The sequence below is a fragment of the Atheta coriaria genome, unplaced genomic scaffold, assembly GCF_025399875.1.
Source record: "Atheta coriaria isolate IRGN ID8LTWV9N9 unplaced genomic scaffold, Caltech_Dcor_3.1 hic_scaffold_4_pilon, whole genome shotgun sequence".
Classification (NCBI taxonomy): Eukaryota; Metazoa; Arthropoda; class Insecta; order Coleoptera; family Staphylinidae; genus Dalotia; species Dalotia coriaria.
Window position 1 is genome coordinate 5188196 of NW_027045446.1, and position 20331 is coordinate 5208526.

Sequence of the window (20331 nt, forward strand, 5' to 3'; positions counted from 1 at the left end):
CGATATTGCTCCTTTTCCATTTTGCCTAAATACGCGGACACGTCATACAAGGCTAAGGCTAGGTACTTACTTGTCGGACTGCCCTCGATTTACCCTACTCTCCCCTACTACTTACTAACTGAAATGAAAGCCGGCAACATTGGCGATCTGCCGATTGTCGAACGTTTGCGTACTATCAATAGGTCGGCGCCAGCTCACTTTTTTTCGAATAAAGTCAATACGTAAAATATTCACATAATCGCAATAATTGCGCAGGCCATAAATCGACACTATATATTTAGGTGTCGAACTATAAGCTTCAACAGACGCTTATTTCACTTAATTTCAAAATCTTCAAATATTGTTGTAATCACACAACGTAAATCATAACAAATTAAATAAAAAAGCAACTATAAATCTAAATCACTACAATAATTAATATATTTACAATATATACATTTCTTCGTAGAAAGAATACTAGATATTATAATTGATAAACGTAGCGACATCTACAAGCCAAAGTCAAGTTTATCTTGCACACCCATGACTGGGCCTCCTGCAAAAGTCTCGTCTTGAACTGAACTGCGTCTCTAAATGCTAGAATAGATTCTACATCCAACTGTAGTTTCTCTGATTCGCATCAACTAATATTGGTTCTGCAAGGTTATAAAAATTCGTGTCAATTAAAGTTAAATTAAAGTCAATTAAAGTAATAATTCGATTGTTTTCCGGCTACTGTGAACAAATGTGAATCGGTCTGATATTCATTCCATTTCCGTTACTGTCCGTAACCGAACTCCGGCCTGTAGGCAATAGTGGAGCCTCCAACACCGGTGGGAATTCTAGGAATGAGAAGCACGTGGTTGGTAAGAGTTTGAGATAGTCTTTGGATCAGGCGCACAGAAATATGAGGAGCTAACGGAATCTTTAAAGCCCAGATTTGGCCACAAATACTCATTTTCTTAAGAATTCTGGGCAGAAAATTTTGGTTTTAAATTGCAATTAAATATTGTATTAAAATGTCTTGTAAATTCAATTAAAAATAAGAATTAATAGAAAAGTTATTCGATTAGAATGAAGGCAATGTTCGTAGAGACATTTATGAGTAGTATGTAAATTAAAACTTTACTACTAAATTCAGTAGTAAATTTTAAATTTATTTAAAAGTAAAGAAGCTATTGTTTTCTAATTTGTGTAGCATAAATTTATTATTAAAACAAATAAATTAATTGATTTTTTTTCTGCCCGTGGTGCGCCATCTAAATAGGAGATAATAGTACTTCAATCATAGCATTCTTCAATTTTGTGCTTGTACCTTTTGAAACGGAGTAGTAGAGGGCGCTGCCTGTATCATTTTAGTTTGTGGAGCTTTGAAAACTTTCAACAGTAATATTTTTTAAAATACCTGTCGTCCATATGTCTATAATAGAATATAATGTGCCACAAATTTGTCTTAAATTAAGCTAAACAATTTTTCGAATACATGATGGCAATATCTTTGATTACATACGACGTATTTGAAAAATTATGTTCGCACACAATGTGTAATAATAAATAATAACACCCCTCACATCGATTGCAATGACAACACAAGGTGTGCATGTTGACGCGAGCTTGACAAGGGCGCATATTACGTTTCACTAGCTTATCATCATTTCGAATCGGTTTTTAACCGGCTGCAAACAAGGCGGGCGGTGCGCATTTCGGCACGCGATCGACGACCGGCGTCGCTGCCTCCGCCGCCACCATTGGAATTATTACCAAGGGGTGACGGTGCGGCTATTATCTCAAAACGTAATTATTAGAGTCCAAGCTTGCGCTACGAGTTTAAAGTTCCGCGACGCAGTAATTACAGCCCTTCATAACGTTGAGTTATTATTATGAAAAGTGAAGACTTAATTATCACGCCACTGGCTGAGATAAATATGACGCCTGGAATTCTTCAAACTTTTTGTTAAAGCAGAATATAATTACATCGCGTTAATGTTGGAAACTGTTGATTAGTAAGCAATAACTTATTTAAAAATAATATGGGGTGTAAAGCAAATGAGGAGATTGCGTCGAGGCATTAATCCATTTGAATCACAAGCCACAATAATCCCTAATAATCCATTGCAATGAGTAGTCATGCGTGCTATTGATACGTGGTAGTAACCGGTGCCAATTAAGTCCAGCGTGTTGAATGTTGGTGGATTCTGGACTCACCTCGTTTACCGGGAATTGCAGGAGTTTCCCTCGGATGGGATTATTGCATCCTTGCAATTTGATACTAGAAGGACTCCGCACAATCATCAGATGAAATCTTAACTACAGAGTCATCGTGAAAACCTGTTATCTACAAAATTGTTATCATTGACTTTCATTATTTTTGTATTAAACTGTGTTTTCCATCATGATTGATTGATTGATTATAATATAATGCCATAGAGGGGATTCAGTCTAGCATTGTAAATGTATACACGTAATATGTGTAACTCTCCCAATCACGGGATTTGGGAGAGAGCTGGCATCCCATTTCACTGTATTCAATACATTTGCAACATTCATTAGCGCACCCTTGAATGCATCACATTTGACGAGGCGAGCGCAAATGTTCGCGCATTTAACCAAAGCACCTGCAGTTACATTATCGCACAAGCCATAGAGTTATGCGCAACTTCGGCCCCCATTTGCCATTAACCTCACAGTGCAACCCACCCACGACCAGACGATCGCATCATGGCCATGCCTAGTAATAATCGTAAAACAATAATAATAAATATGCGCACGATGTTTCACTATTAACAGCTCGCATGCAGGTAATAAATCATCTCATACATACGGAATGCACGTATGGAGGTAGCCCGGTCAAATTGTGGATGCCTTTGAGGCAGTACCAATAAAAACGTAAAAATAAGACAAAAAATTATTATATGTTGTGTTGTGATTATATTTCACAGGCGGCCGACCGCGAAACTTGGCAAGCAACTCATAACATGCACATGTTCGCCGTCAATCACTTACATTGAGATTTATGTGCGCTTGACAAATAACGTCCGACGAGCGGCACGGCTTTTTCGTGAAATATCTGTTTCCACGCCATTCTGGCAGCCAGAAAATCCAGAAAACAGTGAGTAGGGAACAGTCACCTCTTTCTACTCAGCTCGGCACTTCGATATATTTTTGGTCTCTAGTAAATTCCGATTGCTTTAACCCACAAAGATTGAGCATCCTTTAAATTATACAAGAAATTGTCACGTTGGACATGCGTGCATCTCGCGATCATCAAAGAAGATCTGTCGCCAATTAGTCACGCATTCGGTCGAACTGCGCACGGTGCGAATCAAATTTAAATGTCGAAATCAAAGAGGACGCCAACAGCACGTACAAGGCGACAAACGTTCGTTGTCAAAAGTCACCAAATTGACCAATAAAACTAAGTATGTATTTATAAATGAATACGACATATGTTGCAGCTCGGTGCTAGTTTTCGTTCCACATTTCACATATGCGCCAAACAATTTCTTCCAGAACACAGAAATAAAGCGCATAAAGGCGATATTTAAGAGCCTGTTTTACAAGTCGTTAAATTTGTTCCAAAACAATGCTTGCAACTACTTTGGATGATTTTATAACATCATATTGCTATATTTATGGTTTACACAACAACATAAAATTATTGCTTTATTAGTTATGGTATTTTGGTTTGGTGCTAATTTTGTCATAACCAGAATACCATAAATTACTTTGTAAATTACCGAGTTTTAGAATGTAGGTGCTATATTACTGCAATATTCAGATTTATATCCCATTGGACTCAATTTGTTTATGCTTATTTTTTCTCAATAGCTATCTTGTTAGTCGAGTTGTGGCTGAATGTGAGATAGTTTCATAACTTCGAAATATGTCTTTTTTCGAGGCATCCGTTTCACATACATATTAAAGTGTTTTCTTTGCCACAGCACGCAAATAGAAATAAATAAATTTCAAATAATTTGTCACCCGAAATAGATACGCTTCGAGTGTAGTCACACTGTGTTTGAAACATGCACCGGGAATATGAACGGAGAAAGAGACCATCGAATAATTTATTGTCGCTTGACAAATGGTGTAATTTGTATTTATGACTAATTCCCACTTTATGCGCTTTGGCATCATACGCATCAGGCAAGTGTTAGTATTCGTAGTCAGTATGACATAGCAATGGGGTTACATTGCTCGCATTCTTGCTTTCATGTCGAATTGGAATATGTGAATTAACAGGATTAGACCTAAAAGTATAAATTTATAACTAGTCAATTTTTTGGGAAGTCTGTGTGAATATTTGAACAGATTTTGCTTTATACTGCAATGTAATTATAGTCGTTATTTGTCATTAGACACGTATCAAACACGGGAGACAGAGAGCCACTCGAAAGCACACAGTTTGTCAACGCTCTGTTCCACCATGAGCACTCGAAAGTGTCGTCCCGCCTCGATGCAAATCAAAATATTCTATAAATATTTGCATACGTCTCGCGTTGCATCGTGCACGTTTCCATTAGAAATGCAAAATTCGCGTAACTTGTAAACTGTAAACTGGGGTCTTCCCCACTTGGACGTCTAGACGCCTTCTTCGGTCAGAATGTGCAAACACGAGGGTGCGCAAGCGGCGCAAAAAAGCCCAACACAAATACACAAATCATCAGCGTCCTACTCAAATGCAAATTGTGCCGGCAACAAATTCGAACCGCTCAAACGGCTCATACCCTTATAACACAACAAGCATGATCTAAACCAGTAACGCGAGTACTAAAAAACCAAAACTTTTCAGAACTTTAGTTTTGCATTTGTGTTTGATTTGCATGATTGCAAATAAATCCGTTGATCGCCGGGTGTCTTAACGAGAAATTGTTTTGGATCTTGTTAATTTGCGTTTAAATACTACTAAATAGAGTTTAATCCCTTCGGCGTGCAGTTATGCTGCAACTCCAGGGAGTCCCGAAATTAAACTATGCAAATTTTTGCTGCGTTCGGCGTCGCTAGGCTAAATCCATGCGAGTAATTTAGTGTTAATAGTTGTGAATTTCAGTTCATATCGCTGGGAACATGCATGAACATATTGCCGGATATAACCGAGAGGAACGTTTGTTGCAAAGTCGGGAGAGGCGGGAGTGAGTTGGGTGAGATGGAACGGAATGGATGCATATTCGAGCTTAAACGACTAGGTATGCGCCTGAAAGCACCCCTAAGGTTGATGGGTAATCCGTGGATTTAACCTTCTAGCCCGCGGGCACAATGCCGTCTGTTTATTCAGTTTTAATGCGTTGCATAATGCTATTTTCGGGAACAGGGACAAGCGTCGTCCATGTGGCGAGGATCACATGAATCTAACTGCATACTGATTGTCATCAAAATATTCCTGATTGAGAAAAGCTTAAAAAACAGCAAGAAACTGTCTAAAAATGTAAATTTTAACATTATTTTGTACCATATTTTAATATTATTCCAGATAATACATTAAACACAATTCGTTTAAGTATACGTCTGTTGCTTCAAATATATTTTGATATATTTTATGAAACAAGGAGTATCGTTATGCCTTGCTTCATTCGCAAAATTGTATTTGGGTTGTATGAATTTGCATTCGTTAATGTTCTAAATTGTGAATTAATTGCAGTCAGGCAAATATGAATGTTGCTTCTCTTAATATTTTATTATTTGTGTTTCTGGGCTGCAGTGGTAGGCGTTTTACATCTTTGCTTTTACAGTTGTGCAGTTATACCGCCGACAATTCCAATGCTCTCTACGAATTCGAACTTCCTCTGCAGCAAGTAACTAGAAAGCGTCAAGAGTTGAGCTTTTTAATCCAGGAGGCCGCCACGTATTCTACAGCAGGCTTTTTCTTAAAATATTTAGTTGTATTGTCGATCTGCATGATTTCCTGGTATATCACTCTACTTTTTCTTTGATTTAGACTTTACTTTATAGTAATGATACCCATGCTATTAGAATGCAATCAAATAGTAGTTTGAAGTGCGACAGCTGGTGATACATACTCAAATCAGAATTCACATAGGGTTGCAAATCGCGTTCATGCTCATTTGCACCCAACGTACTCTTAATTAATCCTACATTAATCAGCGCAAGGTTTTTATCAATTCAAATGTCAGATGTTTGCTGCTAGTGCCGTCTGCCATAGTCAATAATTTGCATAATTACTTTATCATTAGCGTCGAAGTTGTCTATTCGAATGCGAAGCGTCGTGTTCGTTTTTTATCCCTGGCAAAAAAGTGCAAGGGCGTACAGAAGTTTGCTAGTCGGGCGGTAGTTGGGGTAGTTGAAATTCAGCGAGTGTGTTTACTGACGCTAATTACGCCTATTTGCAAGTTTGCACATTTCGGAAAAACTCTAGAGTTCTCCAGCAGACTGCATCGCTAACCAGCGTGTAGCGTCGCGAAACGCAGATAGCTAAGCAATCCGGGAACATGAAATACATTTTCCACGCTGAAGTTAATTTTTCATATTCAACTTTTTTTTTAATTAAAGAAAAAAATGGATACAAAGTTTTGAATTAAGAAGAAGTAATTGTGTTTAAATTTTGTTATCAAATCTATAGGGAGTCGATCTTAATTCCGCGGCACTTCTCAATTAAGTCAACTGTAAATTAAACAACTTTGTTTACATCATTCATCAACTCCCTCAATATCCCTTGATGGTTTGACTCATTGAAAAGGAGGAATCATTACGCACGTGCGAATTTCGTGCGTATTTCGTTGCTATGCTCTTACCCCTTTGGCTCTTTGTGACTAGTTCAAGTTTAATCCAGTTTTTTTTGCGTTTGCAATGCGTGCACATCATTATTGACGCTAAACTTTGTGCTAGTATTTGCCCTAAGGCTGGAGAAGAGTACTTGCATCCACATCCCTTATGGGAGTAACGCGCATTGAAAAAATACTGCGTTGCATGTTTAGACGATGAAGCGAGAACCCCTTTTTCATGCTTCATCTTTATCCTCCGCCTCATCCATATCCACAAGCTGGCTCTCATCTGCTAATCACCTCGTTCGACTCGTTGTACTCATTCAAACCAGCTCCAGCTCCGACATCAGCGTTATGCACGCTGTGCGGAGACTGAGTCTCATACTCAGTTACCCTTAATCTTTCTCGATTCAAATACTCCTTCCTTCATTTTCTTTTCTTCTCGTTTCTATTCTGGCACGCTCGATGCTGCGCGGATCTAGTGAATAGTATGCATCGTTGCAAATCGTTCATCAATCATGGCATCGTGCGTTCGCGCGCCGAACGTCTTGCAAATTTCGCATAATTGAATTTAAATTCCGACAACCTGCAGATGCGCAGCTTGGAGCAGCGGAGGCTTCCATCCGAGGAGGCTTACTCTTCCTCACATCGATTTTCGATGACGACGCTGATGACGATGACACATCCGATCAGCTGGCTCAGCGTCAGCAGTAAAGCTGCACAATTAATCGCCGCGTTGCGACACCCCACGGTCCCCAGTATTTTCTTTTACAACGCGGTTATGCGTCATACGATGTCTATTTTGTTTCCATCCACAATTCGATCAAGATTAGACCGATAGTACGCAGTGCAATCCCCAAGACAGCCCTAAATATCTTCTGATAAGTGTTGTGTTCGTGTTGTGATAAGAGGTGGTTTTGTTCGATTGCAGACATTCCCATATTGTGGTTTATTCCCAATCAAATTGGTATTCGATGTTTATTAGGCAAGCGGATTGGATTGTTTGTATAATAAATAAATGTGTTTGAATAGAGCCTATCAGTTCCAGCAATAGCCTGCGGTAGCTGAGGCGTTATCAAATAAAACCCCTTGAACCTTGGGTCGACTCGGGTGGATCTGGTCGACGAAGAAAGATCATGCCTTAAATTATCCCGATCCTGACCTGATACGAACTATTTGCACCCTCGTTGAAAATTAAGATTCTGATAAAACTAACCACTGACATTTTTACTCATCTGTTATCACAAATTGAAGAATATCTCATCAAACGAAGGCAACTATCGAAAGATTGGCACATTGCAAATGGGATCGAAAGCGAACGCAAGAAAATTGAATACGCTCAAAGTGAAAAAGCGTACCTCGGCTAGAGGATTTCATCTGTCGATCGAATTTAGCTTCTAATACATTTGCGGAGGCAGGAAGACTGCGTGTGAAAATTTTAAGAGCAAAAAACATTGACGAGCGCGGATCCAGCCGAGCGGCGCGACGCTCACATATGTAGAGCGCCATATGGGGAATAAATTGGGTTTAGGAGATTCGGGCGCAAGCGAATTATGGCGCCTTCAAACGCGGTAACAGCGGCGGCAGCGGGGGCGGTAAAGCTTCTGGTTTTCATACCAATAAGACGCGAGAAATGAGAACGCGTCAAATGGGTTTCGACATGTAGCCGAGTGTGTTTCTATCCGTCGAACGATTGCGTTGTTGCGAAGATAAAGTTTTTGTTGTTGCCCCGAAAACCACAACCGAAGAAAATCCGTAAAAGCAAAACCACAAAAACCTGAAAATAGTTCCAAAACAAAACCTCAAAGAAAGTGTAAAACTTCCCAGGTTTCAATTAGGAAATTTGATGAGAAGTATGTAATTCGGGTGGAAAAGTTTCACTTTAATTAGCATTGTACGAAATTTATGAGGCTTGAACATATTACGAACAAATTGTCATGGCTATAAAGTTGAGTTATTACTCAGAACGGGTGTCTACTGGATAGAACACTATTGTGGGTAGTGAAACCGACTAGGAAGAACAGTCGAGCAGTAAAACAGTTGGAGTAAAATATCAGAGCGATTCGACTGCCTACGGTTTTAACCCAATGAGTCTACCACCGCTGGCTGGTTGCTTTCGTTGCGACTTGGCAAAATTCCACGGTTTAAATTAGTTTTATTTAATTAATATAAATTTAACGGCCACTTGGAACAAATTGTTTCACGGCATGGCAACATCTATTAGGACATGCATGAATACCCTCCTTTCAGGCCCGGTGCCATATTTGTGCCCATTCAAGAACTTTATGTTTGTCATATGCAGTTACAACCGAGTTGCGAATGTAGAAAGCGAAGTGAAGCAGAGAAATTTGGAAACAAGTATTTCACACATATTACACCATTGAATAACCAGAATTCATTTCATTCACAATATAACGCATTTACATGTTATCTAATAGAATATTTTAAAAATAATAGTCAAATGGTCTTTACATGATTTTAGTGAGTTTTTGAGTTCACTGTATTGTATATTTGATTTGATCACGCCAAAGCAGTGTGCACGAGGTCGTGCTGCGACTCATCGTAGGTCCTGACGATAAAATCGCGGCATGAAATTGCCGTTTCGCTGCAGTAGCCCGCCAACCATCAGTTTAAGCTCCGCTCCTCGGCAAGAATGCTCGTACGTTCAGATAAAGATAAATGAAAGCGATACAAACGTTCACACTCAGTGACGTGGTGGTGATTAGGCTCGACCTAGGAAGCTAGATTTGGAGCTTCTAGTGTATTCATTCTTCAATCGCATCGCCTGCACCACGTATTCCACCTTAGTTAGTCCTTACTACTTGTAAGCTAGCACAGCTTTAGTCTTGCCAGCCCTCGCGCTGTGTAAATATGAGACAATATTCATTTACATACATATTGGAGTGATTAACTTTCGATGGTATGTCGACCAAAGTTGTCCCAACTTCCACTACTTCTGGTGCAAGTTGATTCGATTCCACTCCAGCCGGGTAGCTTGGGCGTTATCTCGAAAATGAATTTTTGGGATCGCGGACCGCCTGCCACGTCGCGCCGCAGCAGCGCTCGTTCGATTCAATAGCGAGAAAACAAAACGCAGATGAGATGTAAACATTGACTTTAACGTCCGTAACGTTTTCAGCCTTTTCTTTCCTCGCCTTTGGAGCTTTTACAGCGGCGGGTTCACATTCAAAGCATCGGGGTTCTTAATGAATTTACTTTTATAAAAATTAAATTGAAAGTAAAGAAATGGCAAGGAAAATACTTCTAAGAAAAAACTTCAACGTTTAAAAAGCACATCGATTAACGTTATTATGCCAGGAAACTCGAAGAAAAGATCTTAGGATACACAGTTCTAGCCAAATTTTGCAAGGAGGAAATTTTAACTCAATGAAAAGAGGATTAAAAGTTTTCCTTGATGACGACATAAATGAAGGTTTCGGTTCGCATGCGTGCGTCCACAGAGAGAACGAAAGGAAAAAAAAATAAACGAAAAAGTGAAACTAAATTACATTGTTACAAAGGTTTGAGAAAGTCGAAAGTCAAAAGGTTCCAAGGCGGAACGGCTTTTTGCGATTCTTCTAGCGTGCGCTTTTCGGCGTTTGGTCGGGCTGGTCGTGTCTTTTTGTGCGACCCTCGAGCGAAGGAAGAAGTCGTTGCGCGATTGCGATGTATTGACAGGGCCGAGTTAGCCAACGGCCTCGAGGCTCGTGTCCACTATACCTTGAAATTGAAAAGGAAAGGAAACGCTGCAAAGAGTGACCCGCATAACAACGAATTTAAACTTTTTGGGATAAACGCTGAATATTTACGGAAACACGTTTACTTTGCACCTCTAACCCAAAATTTCCGAAGGGGTCACTTTGATCGCAAATCAATTCATGCAGCATTTGATATTTATCAGTTTTTTGGTTGTTTATTGTGTGGTTTGGCACACTTGGTCTCATGTTGAGTTGGCTCAGCGTGTATTCCTATCCGTTTCAACCAGGCGTGGGTTTGTTGGCAGTCTGAAGGTTCTGTAGCTTCTTGAACGCATCGACGTCTGCGTGCGATTGACCGTTTGCCGAAACCGCGCGCCATCCGGAAAACACGTCCGGAATAAATCAAACTAATATTGAATGAGAGGATAGAATACGCGCCAAGCGAGGAAGATTTGATTAAAAATAAACAGACCGCGGTCTCCTCGATGGACATAACTGTGCTACAAAGCAGTGTAGGATGGAATCGAAGCATATGTTTTGAGCCTATGGTCGGAGGGCCAGACGAAATATAAACTCACTTAATGCATGTCCTACGAATTGCCCGCCAAAGGACCACAAACGGACGCGTTGAGGGTTTATTACGCGCTGTATACATTCAGAACACATCTGATCAGCCATCCACAATCTAGCAACTCCACGCACCGCACCGCCCATCGTAGAACTGATGGAAAGTAGTGGTGGAGGCGCCTGTTTCTCCAAATGTAATTTTACGATACCATATCCTGAATTCAGAATTCAGCATGACGTGCATGCATCGGTCTGAGGGCGCACGTATTTCGCCACATGTTTTCGCATCAAGTGGAAGCGGATTTTCAATGAGTGGCGCGGAAGTCGGAACGTCGACTGCCAATGTGACCAAGATGCCAAAGGAGCCAGCCGTGCGCGTCAAACATCCAGAATATAGTTTTCGTAAAAAAAGGAATAACGAACCCACAAACGCGGGGACTAGCACAAACATTTCTGGACAACAAAGAGAACGTGAATACGTGCGATTCTATTGATGAAAATTCAATAAATTGTAGACGAAACAACAGAACGCAGCTGGAATAAAAATGAGCCAATTCAAAATCAAGCTTTTAGTTTTTTTAAACACCAGTGAATAATAACATAACTTTGATGTTGATTTTAGTAGATTGCACTGAAGTTATTAAAATATTATGATTTGCTTTCCGGTTTGTGATTTGATACGAATAAGCCCTGGGAGTTCACGGGCCATTAACGAAATTATCGACACATAACTTAATTTCTGGTTAGCCCTCGCGGCGCTTCAGACGCAAAACTCTCGAACATTAATTAATTAATGGACCCCATTAATAAACACAGATATTACACGAACAAGCGGGCGGGCGGGCGGCCGACGACGTCGGCGGCGATGAGCCGCAGCGAAACAAGCAATAATCCGACAAAAGCGCCGCGCTATGAGTAATGAACAAAGTCGCGTGTAATTAACGACGAACACACAACAACAACAAGGCAGCGGAATAACGCACTCGCCAGCACTCCATATTTGCACAAACATAATGCGCAAGGAACATGCTAACACGCGTCCACGCAGCTAGTCAACGACGAATATGATTATGCGAATGCTTACTTCATCTCGTCTTCTCATTCTCCGAGTCGTAGAGTACTCGGAGTTTCTTGTATCATGTTTGTTTTACCCATTGCGAGTATTTTTGCCCTGCAAAACGTTGCGTACGTTCATAAAATTTACATTTGCGCATTACGGCGCGCGTTTTGCGAACGAGAGCAAACGCTGGAAGCGTTTTTACTAAACTCGACGAGTGTTCACGCTCGGGCTTGCGCTCGCATAAACATTTTGGCAAACTCTCGGTGCAATAATAAAGTGAGCTGTTAACGTGCGACGCGCCCGAAAATCGTGCAGACGCAACTCTGAGAGTTGTTTCAGACGCTTTATTCACACACTCTACAAACTCCAGGATGTTTTGGAAGCATCCAAGCAGTTCTTGTTTTATCCAGACACCAAAGACGAAAACACAACCGGAATCTTCAAGTGTCACTTTCGCGCGAAATCCTCGCTTAATGTACGCATTAAATTTAATGAATTATGTGTTCCCTTTAAGCTGAAGATGGTTGCTGCTAACGGTGTAACACTGTAACGGATACGTGACAGGGACTCGACGACGTTGTTTGTCCTTGTGGTATGAGGTATAGTGGAAGACGTTGTTCCAAGGAGTGAGGAATGGGTGAGAGCCTCAGAAAAGATGGAAACGGAATGATATATCAGCACGCCATACCACGTTTTGAGCAAAACATGAAATTTTCATTTTACGCGCGTGTACGCGCAAGGACGAGAATTAAAATTAAAGGATAACACTCCAACTGAGATCTTCAGATGTGAGATTTCCACTTTGGGGAGATGCTTGCAGAGTGCACGCCGTGACGGGCACATTATGTTCCCAGACGACCATAAATGTTGAGCAGGAATTGTGCAACTTTTGAATGAAACATGTGAATTCGTCAAATGAGCCTCAGACAAAAGAGAATTGCATCAACATCGCACAGAGCGCAAGTCTAGACTCTATTTTTATAAGATATATCTACTTTCGGAAACATCGTATAATTGCAATTTATTCTACTTTTTTGGTTTGTAATTTACCGAATTTAAACTATAATAAATTTTTGTTACTCTTGAGTAACCCAAAAACAAATTGTTTTAATGCGTGTGTTAATTGCGCCAACGTCAAATTTCTACGGACTATAAAGTAACTCGAAAGTTCTATTTTTACTATGGGCAATCCCATGATGCCACATACAAAGCAAGCAACAAATCAACACGACATGCGTTGTAAAGCTTCAACACGTTCGAAGTGCCATGTAACACATTAGTAATTTCAGATTTCAACATATCACCGCAGTTTCAGCAACAGTTGCAGCAGTTCGGCGTGCATCTGACGCCACCGTCTGTGGGAGAGCCCGAATCGGATGCCTCTGCTAGTCACAACTGCATCCGACTCGGGTTTAACCTACGCCTGCATGAGGTGACGAGGTGACTTAAGTTTTGCTTCGATTACGAACAACGTGCCGCACATTGCGGTGAAAGTGTGGATGGATTTATTGCAATCTTCGTGTGAGTTTGCCGGCGATAATTTATGCACGACCAACAACAGACTACAGTAGTTCTCTAATTAAATTCTTAATTTAGAAAACCTATTTGGAATCCAATTACAAAATACAATACAATAGAAATTTTAGTAATTTTTGATTTAATTGTGGAATTCTAGGAATTTCTAGGAATAGAAATTCAAATTTAATAAGGCAAAATTGAATATGTAACACTGGCAACACACAAATTGCATTGTTTCTAATACCTGCTTGAATGTTAATTAATTTCTTTGTTTTATCTTCATTCATTCATTCGTCTCGTTGCATGTTTGATGATTGTGGCTTTTGTTTAAATTTTTGTTGTGTTTTCTTTGTGCGTGTGGATTTTGCATGCGTAATGACTTCATTACCTCATAACTTCATTACACACATCGCACGATACCACGATAGAAAATTATTCAACATGTAAACCTGTCATGCTTCTCAGTATTGTTTTCAAACGCTTGTTGAGAGACTATTGATATGTATATCTGGCGTGTAATTAGAACGTTTTATTATTTATTTACAAATTGATGTTGATCTCACGTCGGCACGTCATGCGAAACAAACAGGGCAGGAATTCGTTGAGTTTTAATTAAAATCTTGGTAAATCAGTGTTACAATACAGCCGTTTTCAGGCAGTTAAAGGAAGGCTAAGGTCGAAGTGTTTTTGGGCTCAAAATCTTTACCCGACCAAAATCTGGCTTTTATTTGTTGTGAACTAAAGCGAATAATAAAATCTGCATAACTCCTTTTTGGACAACCTTTCTGTTCTAACAGTGTTTCCACGTGTGGCGTTGTAGGTAGTGAAAACAGCAGTAAAGACCTTAATATTGAACCTGGGTTGGTAGCAAACCTTCATTTCATGACGCCCGGCAATGTGGGCTATATTAATACGAGGATAATGTCACGGTGCGCGCGGGGCACACTTTACCCGAATGACATTCGTACTAATAAAGCTAGTGCCAGCCTTAGGGCACCAGCACTGGCAGTCGTTTATAGTTTCATAACTTTGCTACCCAGGTCAAAGGTATGAACCTGTAAGAAGTAAAACCGGGATCGAATATGTTCCTTGAGTCGTTCTGTCGTTTGTTGCATGGCTGAGTACGTAGTACATTTAGGTGCTTCATTTGTTGGCGGCCACGAGGTGGTAGGAAGTGCGATAGTATCGTCGCATTGTGGAGGGTTATTAATGCTTCGAGAGTGGCGAGAGTGGCGAGACCCTCGTCATATGGCCGCGGCAGGTTCGAAGGTTTGTTGTTTCATTTTGATGATTTAAGATTACCGCCGCGTTTAGCTAGGCCAGCAAGCACCGGCAAGCACCAACAGCAGGATAACTTGGCCGTGTATATCGCCTTCGAGTGGCATCATTATTGCCGGCCGACCGTATTTGGTTTACTAATCAGTCTCGAAGTCGCCGAGCGGAGTGCGGAGTCACCTCAAGACCATGTGTGCATGCAGCAAGAAACAAGGAGTAACTGCAAGAGTCAAGACCAAAGAGATCATCGCCGAGATATTAAAATGATGTACGATTCCTTCGGTCGCATTACCGCGCTTTGCATTGTTTGTTTTGACCGGTCGTCCGCAACGTTCTTGTTAGCGGCAGAAAAGCGCCTGTAAATTATGATACCACTGTCCAAAGCTAAAAATATCGTGACGTATGATAATTCTTCCCGTTTTAATTGTACCCTTTACCAAAACTCGCTGAAATTAACTGCGAATCATAATTTCACATCATGACACTGAGCAGTCTGCAGTATTCATAAATGGAATGGCTAAAGCTCTCAATAAATTAACAAATATTAAGCATGAAATGAATTTGTCCACTGTCATTTATTTTCATCATGATTAATTCTTTAAATGGGTAGAACGTGAAATATTCAAAATGAACCGAGTGCGTTTTCGGCGTATTATGCTACTAACATTTTGGAATTACGCGAGCGCCTCTGTTAATGGGCAAGTTTTTGGTAATTAGAAAAACACGCTGCCCGAGTTTACAAATTGACGGCATTAATAAGTTTGCATCGCACGGCTTTGCGGGCCGGATTTGCGCGGCGGCAGGCTGCCAGCGCACCTCACTTATTTCGACTGCCGCCCCCGCCGTCGCCGCACCCGCCACGCATAAAACGCTGCTTTAAAACCAATATATTCCCATTAACGTGTTATGAAACTATACCGCCTTTAATAACTTTTGCACCGGCATACCGAATTCGCCAGCGCTGAAATGTTAAACATAATCACATTAACCCGTAGCCATTACCGTATACAGAGTGTCTCTAAAAACAGAATTTGAATATCGTTATACAATACTAAATATATTTTATATTAATATACCTACTGTATAATTGTAGAAAAGCAGCATTGTTCTTTTGCCGCATGTTTTTGGAAGCTGGTTGAAAGCGCAAATCTAATTTCATTTAATACACGTAAACCTATTTGTTAATTAGCTTTTAAGCCAGCGCATTTACGAGCGAAATATGACATATTCAACGCGCGCAGATAGCTCAGATATTAAAACCTATAAACGCGTTTTAATTACCGAAAGCAGAACGCATTCCGGCGCGCGAATGGTTCAACACACCACAGCAAACGAGCACAAAAGGCCCAAGGGGCTATCCTGCTAAAAGACCCGAGAGCTGAAATCGTGAAAACATCAACGCACAAAATAACGCGAAACGACATCCATGACGTGAACCCAAAACGCCAAAATAAAAAACATATAATATTCTCATTCGCATTAACATACACACGTATTCCATTTATTCATGTTTAGATTTAGACAAAGAAGCCGCTTATGTTGGACTTGAGGTATGGCAATAGGCGAAATTTTAGGAGTGTGCTGGACAGACAATGATATTAATTATCTGCGGCAGAGCAGGTCATAGAAATGAGTGGAGTTAATTACTGTAAGGTTTTTATGGACATTCTTTGAGATAAGATTAGTCACTACACTACTTAATGTCCATTCGACGAAAATGTATGCTAACTGTTCTTTTGCTTGTATGTTTTCTAAGACAAAAACAAAAACTCCACATTGTAAACACCTGCTTATTATCATGAATAATTAGAATTTAAGTTTTGTGAAAATCTCAAAATGGCCTGATTGCTAATGATACTGATTCGCAACTTGTTCTACTATAAACTATCTAAACTAAAATATTTATAATTGTTCATCGTCTATCGGACAACTTGTACTTATCAGGTACAAGAGAGTAGATTTCCACTGTTTGCACGAAAGGTAGCTGCTATTCAACTTTCCAATCCTCTATACTCGTATATACTTTATTGTTTATATCGCACTCGTACGCTGTTTGCCGTTTACTGTTCAAACTTCTCCTCCGGGCTCCGACCGACAGGACATCAGACTGCGGGGCCTGGTGCGTTCCGTGTGTTCTCTGTGTTTACAACGCTCCGGCGCATTTGCGTCGTAGATCTGCATTAGACATAAGTGGAGCGGCTCGCGCATAACTAAGTGCCGCTCAAGAATTAAATCAATGTGTGTTAAGTCAAGACTCAAGACATGAACAAATAAAACTCAGCCGAGAACGAGAACAAATGTAAGCGTAGAAAATTGAATTTATATGCAAAACTAGAAGGATAGCAAGCAAATGGTACTCGCCGATTTATTTCTACAATAGATTTTCATTCGAGAGCATTGATCATAATGCTATCACATGAGTAGTGACTAAGTAACTTAGGTTGAGTTAACTTACGTAATGCTTTATACGGGTATGTTGAATGTGAGTGCGGAATCGAGATAATTTGTCTCGCAAAGCGCGAACGTTGTTAATCGTGTCGCTGGGTTTGAAATGCGAGTGTTGTTCGAAGTCTTGTTCACGTTTGAAAAGCTAAACCAAACCTGATTTGTTTTTCTATACTTTTGCATGCAAACATGTAACATGTTGGGCGTAGTGCAAGAACGCAAATTAGAACAATGTGGTCATAAACGCATTTATCTTCTTTTGTACTTTTTCAGACTCAGTTTAATCTTTTCAATATAAATTATTATTTCTTATATTACTTTTTGGTAGATTTTAATCAAAAAGTTATTATAGTTTTCGTTGCTTAATATCTATTTCCTTGGAGAGGGATTTGGCGTGATCGGCTTGAAACTAATTTGCCTCCGGGGTAGCTAAAAGGGTTTCCTGACTTTGGCCCGACTTCCAGCTCGGACTTGAGAGTTGTAGCATTTCTTGCGTTCGCTCTACTTGCCGTACTTTTTGCTCTACCTTTAAACGCTTCTTTTTTTGCGTTGCGCTTCGGGGCTGCGTGCTCGGAAACGCAGCACGCGAGGGCGTCCCATCGACGATTTCGTAGTTAATGTTATCGCTTTCCGCACACGACCAACATGTTCGGGAACGACTGCCGAAGAACAGAGAATTGCACGGATAGCGTGGATTGCTTGATTTTTTATTTCGGTGCTTTCCTGGCTTATATCCGACTGTCTGTCCGTCGTGTTGAGTCGAGGAGTTTTCTATTGTGTTATAAATTGATGCAAATTGCGAAAAATTCAGCATAAAAGTGGTTTAAATTAGATTTGAAATTGTTTAAAAATAAAACAAAGGAAATATCAAAACTGGGTCGTAGCATGTTTGGAAGGTATGTAATTTTTAGTTTAAAAAGAGAAGGCAAAAAAACTATATCTAATATTAGAATAAATCGAATAAGCAAGAAAAATACTTTATGAAATATTTTTGAGAGATTAATTTGTTATCATTAACAGCTGACCTGAAAGTAGGTAAGAAAAATAATTCGTGACTGTAATAACGTATTATTTTTTTCTGATTGTGCTATTTGCGTAAGTGCGACGACAAAAACTTGAAACTGGAGATACTAGTCCCATTTATTGCTATTGTTATGATTTTATTATGCGGTGTTTTTTGGCATTCTTTGCAAATTACTCAACCGCAAGCCGGAATTTCAACGCCGCCCAACGCGGCCATTAAGATTAAGTCGCACGATTTGCCAAGTTACGCAATTCTCCTTAAGACTTAAGTCGAGATATGCACCAAAGTATCAAGTACGCATTCACCACACGTATCTCGATCACTCTTTCGACGCATTTCACTTCATTTAGACCTCACGCCTCGAAATTGCGTGTACATAAATTTATAAATTTGTTACACTAGAAACCGAAGCACACGAAATGCAAAAACCGGCGTCATATTTTAAGTAATTTAATAATACCTAGCTGACTTTACACTACCGCCATGGTTTGCTATCGCTAGAAACATTACTTGAGCAACATAGTTCATTCTTTTGCATATTCAAACCCAAGCTCATAAAATAAGTGAAAATTCGCAAAATTCCCAACCCACATGCACCCGCTTATCAGCGTTATCTTGCTGCTAGACGTGAAACGCTTTTATGCACAGCACATTCTCATCCATATCTCAGTAGGCACTCAGTTTCACTTCTTTCTTGCATTTGCATTTCTCGACACTCGAGCAGTTTGCACGTCTTGTTAGCTGAGTTCGTTCATGATGTACGAACTAGATGCTTTTATTATTAATGTACTTGTATGTGGGCTCACCTATAATTTTGTACACTTGTTATGGATGAGTGAGGGCAAAACACCAACATTAAACAAATCAAAAATTTATTTCGAATAAAAAAATAATTGAATATGACTATGACTAGTGGTTTCGCACTAATTTAAAATCGTGATTCAAGATTAGAAATATTCGATTGAAAAGTCACTGAATGCGCAACAGAATTTAATTAAATCATTGTCTTGTCATATCGTGTGGTTGTTATAACACTGGTTTATTGCGCTTTCCTGGTCATTATTCCGTTCGTGACGAATAAAAATCGAAAGCGAAGAATCGAAAGCCGAAAACGGGCGAAAAGTAAAAATGTCACGATTTGATCTCTGGACGCCTAGACGAGAACAAGTGAAAGTGCGCCTGTGCGATTTAAGTTAAGCCTGAAGCTGTAAGAACACATACTCCGTCGGCTTTAGTTGACATCCAAGCAGCTTTTCTAGTCTAATGGCATATTGTTGAGCTATTAGCGTATGCACAACATTCGTGTGAATGCGTGGTGAAACGCTCAACGTCGCTTTGAAGGTGATTTTATTTATAAAACATTTTCACGCTCGCTTCGAGCGTTTAATTCATAATTATTCCTTTTACAATCTCAAAGCCTAACAAACAAATCAATACAGGCACTTTGCTCGAATATTATTTCACCAAGTTAAAAATTTCATTATTAGTTTAGTAATAATATTCGGGATCTATGAGTTTATACAACATGCTGTAGGTGGTTGAATGTGTATTCTGTCTTGACTTGATCATACCTGTATCACGCTTAATTATTATCGCATGCGAAGCGATATTAAGTGTTAAACGTTGTTGTAATTTACACTCGGCGTGGCGCGGTGTGCCCCGAAGATACGATTCGATAACCGACTTGATTGTGGCACAAAGGACAAAAACGCAAGCGAAACGAATCGAAGGAAAAGTTTTATTCAACACTTTACGCTTGTCGGCTGCATGCTCAATATTACCATAGATAGAAAGCATGGACAAAGCTGAGCGACTGGTTGATTTTTAATTACAAATTAATCAAATGTCTGATGGGCGATAAACATTTAAAAATTAAACATTTCGGTTGTCAAATGTTACAATATTGGCATTGGAATGTCGACCTGCTGGGCTGCAAGATGTCGGCTTGTATAACGAGAGCAAGAGCAACGAAATTAAAAGTGATTAATTAAACCCACCATAAATGGGGCGATTAATATCGAGCTATTGCTTTACTCAACAGTTTAT

The 20331-nt window shown here is 39.9% G+C and overlaps 1 protein-coding gene across 3 annotated transcripts in view; it reads left to right on the top strand.

The window, feature by feature from the left end:
* The first annotated feature begins 587 nt into the window (after positions 1–587).
* The window catches only part of LOC135790567 (sodium-independent sulfate anion transporter-like), a 37752-nt gene continuing 18008 nt past the window's right edge, over positions 588–20331 (top strand). The window contains exon 1 of one of the 3 annotated variants that reach the window (XM_065300800.1): positions 588–845. Coding sequence is in view for 1 of the 3 variants with exons in the window: in XM_065300799.1 (XP_065156871.1) it covers positions 13523–13544 (22 nt within the window). In the remaining 2 variants the exon portion in view is untranslated. Of the gene's footprint in view, positions 846–13507; positions 13545–20331 lie in introns of those variants that run through there. The other 2 variants (XM_065300802.1, XM_065300799.1) reach the window with 2 other exon arrangements.